The sequence below is a fragment of the Falco naumanni genome, chromosome 1 (genome assembly GCF_017639655.2).
Source record: "Falco naumanni isolate bFalNau1 chromosome 1, bFalNau1.pat, whole genome shotgun sequence".
Taxonomy (NCBI): Eukaryota; Metazoa; Chordata; class Aves; order Falconiformes; family Falconidae; genus Falco; species Falco naumanni.
In genome coordinates, this window is record NC_054054.1 from 4,716,874 (window position 1) to 4,725,931 (window position 9,058).

The following is a 9,058-nucleotide window of genomic DNA, read 5'->3' on the forward strand; positions in this document are numbered from 1 at the left end:
ATCTCTTCTGCCTTTGAATAAATGAGACATGCAAGACACCAGATGACTCAAAGCTGCTACAGGATTCCGAAAAACAAGAGGTGGCATAGCCTTCAGCAACAAGGACCACTCAGCATCCAAGAAAAAGAGCCAACAGGAAGGCCAGCCAGCCAGCCAGCAGTGATGGAGCTGCAAAAGGCAACTGGCTGGGGCTGCAGGTCCTTGCCTAGAAGACACAACAGTCTCTGCAGGAACCCCAAGGCATCAGTCCCTTTCCCTTTTTAATTTCACAGTGTAAACTCCGCACTGGCTGCCTTCTCAAAGTCTCTAAGATCTTACATTCATCCTGCTTGCCGTTAGCTGACATGGGATAAATCCCACAAAAGCCAGCCGCTGGTGTAATGTGCAATATCTTGCTGTTTCTACAGAGGAAGGGGAATGGAGGGACAGTTCCCATCACCTGGCCTCTCCTTCTGCATTTGTGCCACAACCATTACAAGCCCAACATTTAAACTTGAGCACAGCCTGTCCATAACGCAGTCCCAACATGCTAAATCTCTCAGAATTACCAACAAGGACACATTTCAGAAATAATTCTCAGGATGCCAATGTAACAGGGAGTAGCGTTTGGTCCACCCAATCTCTGGGAAGTCTGAGCAAAGCTGGACTGACCCAAAGGTTATCGCTTTGCTGCAAAGAAGTCCTTAAAATTCCCAGTCCACACAAGAAGCTCACTACTGAGGGTTCATAATAATAGGATGCTTGAACTATGGCATTACTAAATTAGTAGGCTTTGACGAGTCCATGAAACTCTCACAGGGGTCCCCTTTTCCACTTCAGCTAGAAAAAAAGTCACGGCTAGGAGTTACAAAGGACTCTAGAGGGAATTAAGCTCTGAAGTCCTATTGAATTAGCATTGTTTACAAAGCAGTCATAAGTATAATAGATGGTAACGAGTCTTTAATGAGACAAGTTACAATGCAACACGTGGTGAAGTACAATAAACAAAAAGGCTGTGCTTCCCCCCCATTTATTCTGCTTGACACAGGTGTAGAAGCCCTGAATCTTAAATAAATCACATACTATTGAAAATCGAGTAAAAGAGCCAAATCTCCTCTGTAATTTAAAAAAATTGCTGAGTCTGCTCTGTGATTTTAAAAAAATAAAAATACATTTCTTTTCTACCAAACCACACTGGACTGAATTAGGCCAGGACTAATTAAATGACACAGGCAGCTCAGAGAATTACAGAATGACAGGCTAGCTGATGTTGGCAGGCACACCTGGAGGTCATCTGGTCTAACCCACCTGCTCAAGCATGGCCACTCAGCACCAGTCACCAGGCAGCTTGTGAATATCTCCAAGGTCGGAGACCCCATAGCATCATTGGGCAACGTATTCCCAGGGACTGACCACCCGCACAGCAAAGTTTTTTTTCTCCTTCTTTAGACAGAAATTCCTGCGCTTGTGCCCATTGCCTCTGGTCCTATCGCTGGACACCACTGAAAAGACCCTGGTTCCAACTTCTTTAGACCTTCAGCTGCTTGCACACATTGCTAAGCTTCCCCCTGAGCCTTCCCTTTTCCAGGCTGAACAGCCCCAGCTCCCTCAGCCCCTCCTCGTATGTGAGGGGCTGCGGTCCCTTCATCATCCTTGTGGCCCTTGGCTGGGCTCTCTCCAGTATGTCCATCTCTGTCTTGTAGCGGGGAGCCCAGAACTGGACCTAGCACTCCAGGTGTGGGGACCCCTCGGTGCTGAGTAGAGGGGAAGGATCACCTCCCTCCACCTGCTGGCAACAGTCCTCCTAATGCAGCCCAGGACCCCTGTAGCCTTCTTTGCTGCAAGGGCACATCCCTGGCTCATGGTCAACTTGGTGTCCACCAGGACTCCCGGGATGTTTTCTGCAAAGCTGCTTTCCAGCCGATCGTCCCCCAGCACGTACTGGTGCCTGCATTGTTCCTCTCCAGGTGCAGGACTTTGCACTTCCCTTCAATGAACTTCACGAGGTTCTTGACAGCCCATTTCTCCAGCCTGTGGAGATCAGTCTGGATGGCAGCACAACCCTCTGATGTATCAGCTACTCCTCACAGTGGTGTGTTATTTGCAAACTTGCTGTGGGTACGCGCTTGCCCCACCATCCAGGTCATTAATGAAGATGTTAAGTAAGACCAGACCCAGTAATGACCCCCAGGTATCCCACGGTTTCTGGATACTAGACTTCGTGCCACTAACCGTCCCCCTCTGAGCCTGGCAATTCAGCCAGTTTTCAATCCACCTCACTGTCTGCTCGCCCAGCCCACACGTCACCGGCTTCTCTACAAGGACGTTACAGGAGACAATGTCAAAAGCCAGAGAGACAACATCCACTGCTCTTCCCTCACCCACCGAGCCAGTAATTTCGTCGTGGTTATCAGGGGGATCAAGCACGACTTCCCCTCCGTGAAGCCATGCTGAGGGAAAGCTTTTACTGTTTTTAGTTTTTAGTTTTCACTAAGACTGGAGAGCAGGAGGGGTAGACATTTCATCAGAATTATACACCTCATTGCAGAAAGAGCCCTTGTACTTTCTGAACCAAATCTTTCAGCTTTTATTCACACCAGGCAGCCACCAAGTCTAGCTGTTTAGCTATTTAGACCACCCCAGCCACAAGCAATCTAAGGTACACCTCACCAAAGAGTCAAGACTACCTAAATCCCACTGAAATCAATTTTAGCATTCAGTTCTCATTTTGGCAGGCTGTCACTTAAAGAGCAAGGCACTTTGCTGACGTGGCTGAGCAGATAGCTGTCATCAGGAAACCTGCAAACATCTCCCCATTGCTTGAAGGGACTCACCTTGTGCAAACACACGGCGCACGGTCTCAAGTTTTGCCATGTATATAGAAACATTTGACAGGTAAAAGCTGTGTCAGGTCTTCTGTCTATGTAAATCGGCCTCTGTAAAGGCGTGTAACAGTTATAACTACATCTGGCTTTAATCAGTGAAGCATATTTTCCTATATAATTCCGTATACATTAGCTATACTACATATAAGCCAAAAATGTTATGTGTAACAAAAGGTCAACAAGGGAGATACTACAAATTACAGCAACATATGAGAGTGAATGACTCTGAAATAATCCATACTCTGTTCCTCTTGAAGCCCTGGTTTCTGTAGGTGCCATGTCACAGTTCTCTTTCCTAACTTTTTTGTTACAGGGGACACCCTGTGGGATTGCTCAGTGCTGTCAGACAGACTGCCAAACAGGACTGCTCCAGTAAGAGTGTGGTCCTTCCACTGGGACAGAAGAGGAAGTCACAGAGGCAGATGATAGCTGGAATCAACAGTAGCATCAAGGTAAGAGGTACCCCTGCAGCTGGGGAACAGGGTGAAGACCAAGCAGCCCCAGACCTGGAGGCCATGAGCATCAGGAGCTATGAAAAGACAGGAAACTCCTATTCCAGACTTGCTTGCCCAGGCTAACCTCATGGAGAGGGCAAGAGTAAACAAACTCAACGGCAAAGGCTGGTACAGCATCAGGAAGCATCACAGGTACGGCTGAGGTTTAAACTACTAAATGAAATGCTTTGTCTCATGGTTCAGATCACAGCTTCTCGGCCCATCAAGGACTGCCAAGCAATAAAGCCACCTCCTCCTCCAAGTAGGACCTGTTGCACCTTTTGCATTCTCCCACTTCCTACCCGCCATGAGATGGGCCAGGAGCACCACCGCCCTCCCGCATCCCGCACCAGGCCCTTCAGCGCCAGCCTTCGGAGCGCCCACCCAGGCCAGCGGGCAGAGGGCCAAATGCAGCCCCAGCCACGCCGCGACACTTGGCTCCCTGCGCTCCATCCACCAGCGGCAGGGACCCCACTTCTGCCCAACGCTCTGCACTCGGCTTCTTGCGTGCACAGCGATTCGCAAGCCTGATAGCCACCCCTTCACCTTCTGGGTGAGGTGACTGCATGTAACCCCAAGGTTACATAGGAGCCAAAAATGAAAAGAGGAGGGAAGAAAAGGCGGGGAGACGATGGGATTTGGTAAAAAGGCAAAACCAGATGCCACTTCAGTGCAGTCTGAGACCTCCCAAAGGACCCCTGCCCCTCGGCAGGCAGAGGGCGGCAGCGCCGGTACCCACAGGACAAGAGCCAAACGGCACCGGGATGCGACGAACTGCCCACGAACTGCCCGCCCGCCCGCCGCCACCGCTCCCGTCCCGCAGGCACCCCCCCCCCCGTCCCGCCGCCACCGCTCCCGTCCCGCAGGCACCCCCCCGTCCCGCTGCCACCGCTCTCGTCCCGCCGCCGCCCGCTCCGTCCCGCAGCACCGGGGCGCCGGGCCCGGGCGCTTCCCCGGGGCGCAGCCCCACCGGGCGGGGACCCCCAGGCCGGCCGCGGGGTGAGGGGCGGCGGGGGCGACGGGGCGCTCGTCCCCGCTCCGCGCGTACCGGGCCGGGGGATTTACACCCCCGTAATTGACACCGGCGGTGGGAGCTGGCGACGCGGGTGTCCGCCTTGGGTTGCCACAGAGCCGGGGACTCGGTTCCCGCGGGGGAGCCAGCAGGCGCTCACGGGGAACAACACCTATATATATATATATATATATAAGAAGCCTCCGCCTGGCTTCCCTACGGGGGTGCAAGTGCGGCCGCGGCCGTGCCGGCGGATGCCCCCCGGGCTCCAGCCCTCGAGGGACGAGGCGGCGGCACAGGCGAGGTCCCCGCTGCCGCCCGGCCCCGCCGCCGCCCCGCGTCCCCCCGTCGCCGCCCCGGCTCGCCCCGGCCGGGCTGCCCGGACCGCGGGGGCCGCAACGCGGGAGCAGCCAGCGAGAAAATAAACAACTTCCCTCGTGTAAAACGTTGCCTCGCAGGTGCCTGCAGCTGGCGGTTAACACAGGCTGTAAGAGGATCAACTCCATCTCCGCCAGTGGAGCAAAAGAGGAGGAAAAAAAATAAAAGCCCCCGCATTTGCTATTCAGAGTTTAGTTAATTTGGATGATAACGGTTAGTGTTTAATCCCATTGTACGAGAATGAATATACCGAAACCTACAAGGGTCCTGGAAGAATAATGCGGCCGGCAGCACCGCACGCAGGGGCGCCCGGGCGGGCAGCCGGCCCGGCCCGCCCCACCGGCCGGGGGAGACGCGCCCCGGGGCCGCCGCCGCCGTCGCCTCCTCCCGCAGAGCCGCTCCGCGCCCCCGGCCGGCCCGGGGAGAGTGCGGGGCGGCTGCGGGCCGGCGGGGCGAGACCCGGCGCCGCGCCTTGCCCCCGGCCGCTTCTCCGGGGAGGCGAACGGGCGAGAGCGGCGGTGCCGCCCGCCCAGCACCCCGGGGGGAGACGGGGCGGGGGTGGCTGTCGCCGTGTGACCCACACCGGTAGGCGGGGGGCAAGCCGCGGGGCACGGGAGCAGCCGCGGGGGCTCCCGAGCGAGCACCTCCCCGGGCCGACGCGGCCGGAACAAACGCCGTTTCCACGGCACGGCCCGCGGCTCGGCCGCGCAGCACCAGGCGCCGGGCGGTCCCACCGCCCCGCCGGCCGCCCTCGGGTTTTCCCTCCCCCCGGGGGGCGGTGGAACCCCGCGGCAGCGCCGGGGCCGGGCGGGGGGAGGCGGCCGGGCGGACCCCCGGCCCGGGGCCGGCCCCGGAGGCGCACCGCCGACCGTGGAGAGAGCCCGGGGGGGCCCTTGCCCGCCGCCGCGCCGTCGGGGGGGGTGGGTGGGCGGCGGCGGCGGGCGGCCCCCCCGGCGCGGCGGGGCGGCCCCGGCGGGGGCGGTGCGGGGCGGTGCGGAGCGGTGCGGGGCGGGCCGGGGGCTCGGTGCGCTCGCCAGGCGAGGAGCGCGGCTGCCCGGGCGGAGGGCCGCGGAGAGGAAAGCTAACAATGCTGTGAAAATATGTTTGCAGAAAATAGACAATTGTTGGATTAAACGTATTCAAGTATGAAATAATGCCTTTTTGTGTAAAAAACCTCAGCAATGTGAGCGTACAAAAGTTCCCCTGTGGCAGTTACTTGCTCCCTTTGTGAGCTTTGCGCTCCGGCGTCTCCACTTGGCGCGTTTAACTCGGAGCCCCCCTTTAAACGCGATTGTTTCTTTCTTTTTAATGACATTTACCGGATCAAAACATGCTGTTAATTCGATCAGAAAGCTTTACCCTCCTTAACAATGCCACAATAATTTCTCCTGAAGTTTGTTAAATTGACCAAAATTAGGCAAATGAATAGGGGGTCTGTCGGCGATCCCGCTCGCAGGTGACACCGAATAATGCACTCTCGGACCAGCTGCGATCCCCTCTTTATTTGCCCCTCTTTTCTTTGACCCGCATTATTAAAATTTAGGCCCAATGAAACTATTCATACTTTTCAATGGGACATTTTCCTATAGGATAATAGGCTACAAATTGAGCCTCTCCAAAGGAGAGGGGGGGAGCAGGGGGGGTAAAACAACAACGCACAGACGCGCACATCACACAAAAAAGGAGCGTCGTGTGCCAAAGGCTGGCGAGAGCCTCCCCGGGCCGGGGGAAAAAAAAAAAAAAAAAAAAAAAAAAAAAAGAGGGGGGGGAAGAATATCGTGTGCCAGCCCCCCGGTCCCACACCTGCCGGGGTGTCCCCGGCGCATAAAGCGGTGTAAACAAAAAAAGCCTCGCTGCCATCTCTTATAAAGATGGACGTGTCACCAAGTCGTGTGAGAAAAGCCTGAGAACAAACGGGGCCACTCCGTCTCCAAGGGTTCTCCCTTGAACTGGGCGGAACAGCCTATTAAGGGCTTACTTAATTACTTTAATGACTCTGGACAGGCTTTAAAATGCAGTCAGCGCCGGGGCTAAGGGGAGGGGTGGGGGGTGCCGGGGATTTGCAGGCAGGCGGCGGGGATGGGGCCGGTGGATGCGGCGAGCGGGGCGCAGGGCGCGGTACCGCGCCCTGCGCCCCGCTCGCCGCATCCACCGGCCCCATCCCCGCCGCTATTGTGGGGACCGTCACGTGTGTCCCCGAGGTCCACGTGGGGCGACACAGCTGGGCCGCCCCCGGCTGCGAGGGGGGGTGGTGGTGGGGGGGGAAGAAGAAGAAGAGAAGGAGAAAAAAAACCCACAACCCACCCACCAACCCCCTCATCCCTCTCTCGCCGCCTTCCACCCTGATCTTTAATGCATACATTCCCCCGGCGCCGCTCGCCCCTAATCCTATGGGATCAGCGGGCCCGTGGAGGCCCCCCGGGGTCCCCCCCAAGAAGTGATGGCTTTATAAGGGGCCCAGAGAGAGCGGGGATGCAGTGCCCACCATGGCCTCCAAGCTCAAGGAGCGGAGGGTGAGTCGCCGCCTGCCTTGCGCGCACGGCTCTTCGGAGCCTCACGGCGGACCCGGCTTTCTCACCGCCTTTCCCTTCGAAAAGCCCCCTCCTCCCCCCCAAAAAACCAACAACCAACCACACACCCTCCCTCCAAAACAAGCCTGCCCTACCGGGGCCGCCCGCGCAGACGGGGAGCCCCCGGGGTGGCGCGGAGGGGACCCGCCGCCGGAGCATCCCTCCCCGGGGCCGCGTCGCGCCTGGCGCGGGGTCGCGCCCGGCTGCCCTGGAGGGGTCGGGGCCGAGGAGCAGCTGCCCTGGGGAGGCCGGACCCGGCTGCTTTCCCCCCGCTAACGCGCCCCGTCTGTTTTGCAGAGGACGCCAGTGTCTCACAAAGTGATTGAGAAGCGGAGGAGGGACCGCATCAACCGCTGCCTCACCGAGCTGGGGAAGACGGTGCCCATGGCTTTGGCCAAGCAGGTAGGCGCGGGGTGGGGGTGGGGTGGGGGGCAGCCTCTGCTCCCTTCACCCCGATGCGGAGCGACGCCCCCACACACACTTCGGGGGGCGGCCCGGTGGAGCGCAGGGGAGAGGTGACGCCCGTGTCCCCCGCCCGTTGCAGAGCTCGGGGAAACTGGAGAAAGCGGAGATCCTGGAGATGACGGTGCAGTACCTGCGGGCCCTACACTCGGCGGACTTCCCCCGCGGCCGGGAGAAGGGTAGGTGGGCGGGCGCGGGCCCCACGGCCCCCCGCTGGGACACCCGCGGCGTGGGGGCGGCCCCGGCCCCAGCCTGGCCCCCGAGGGGCTCAGCTCCACCGCCCCTTCCTTTCCAGCAGAGCTGCTCTCCGAGTTCGCCAACTACTTCCACTACGGCTACCACGAGTGCATGAAGAACCTGGTCCACTACCTGACGACGGTGGAGAGGATGGAGACCAAAGACACCAAGTACGCCCGCATCCTGGCCTTCCTCCAGTCCAAAGCGCGCTTCGTCACGGAGCCGCTCTTCACCTCCCTGGGCTCCCTCCCGGAGCCGGACTTTTCCTACCAGCTGCACCCCGGGCCCGAGTGCCCCGGGCACGGCCACAGCCCCGGCGACGCCGCCGTGCTCCAGCCGCCCTCGGGGGGGCCCTTTCCCTGGCACGGCGCCGGCCGCAGCCCCCCCCCTGCCCTACCACCTCCCGAACGCCGCCGTGCCCCTCGCCAGCCCCGGCCAGCAGCGCAGCACCTTCCTCTCCTCCGTGCAGGGGCTGGACCGCCACTACCTCAACCTGCTCGGCCATTCCCACCCCAACGCCTTCGGGCTGCCCCCGGGCCAGCACCCGTCCATGCTATAGAGACTCGCCCCCGCCGGAAAGATCCTATTTATGACCGCGGACACTACCAGTTACGCCCGGGGAGGTTGCCGGGGGGAGGGCAGGGAGATGCGCGGGGGTCGCGGAGCGCTCGCCCCGGAGCCCGGCTCTGTCCCCGCCCGCCCCCTCGGGGGCCTGGGGCCGCCCCCGCCCGCTCCTCCTCCCGCCTCCGGGTGCGGCGCCTGTACGAGCGATCCCTTGGAATAAATGTTTATACCCGCCGCCCCTTCTTGTTTCCGGGAGCGAGCTGCCTCGGGCGGCGTGGGGGGGTCCCCAACCCACCCACCCGGGTGGGGAGACACACCCCCCACCCCCGAGCGAAACGTGGTCGGCGAGGCCCGGGGAGGCTGCTGCACGCACCGCCCGTTAGCCGGCGCGGCGGGGGCGGGGGGTGGGGTGGTCGGTGCCGCCGGGCCCCGGGGAGAGCCGTCGGAGGGGCGAGGGCCCGGGGATGCCTCCCACGC

At 59.9% G+C, this 9,058-nt stretch overlaps 1 protein-coding gene across 1 annotated transcript; it reads left to right on the forward strand.

Annotated features, from left to right (window-relative positions):
• Positions 1–7,234: 7,234 nt before the first annotated feature.
• On the forward strand, positions 7,235–8,753 carry HELT (helt bHLH transcription factor). The gene is given in 5 exon segments (XM_040582387.1): positions 7,235–7,261; positions 7,616–7,720; positions 7,863–7,959; positions 8,076–8,398; positions 8,400–8,753. Coding segments are annotated over 5 exon segments (729 nt in total). The 3' UTR covers positions 8,577–8,753.
• The last annotated feature ends 305 nt before the right edge of the window (positions 8,754–9,058 follow it).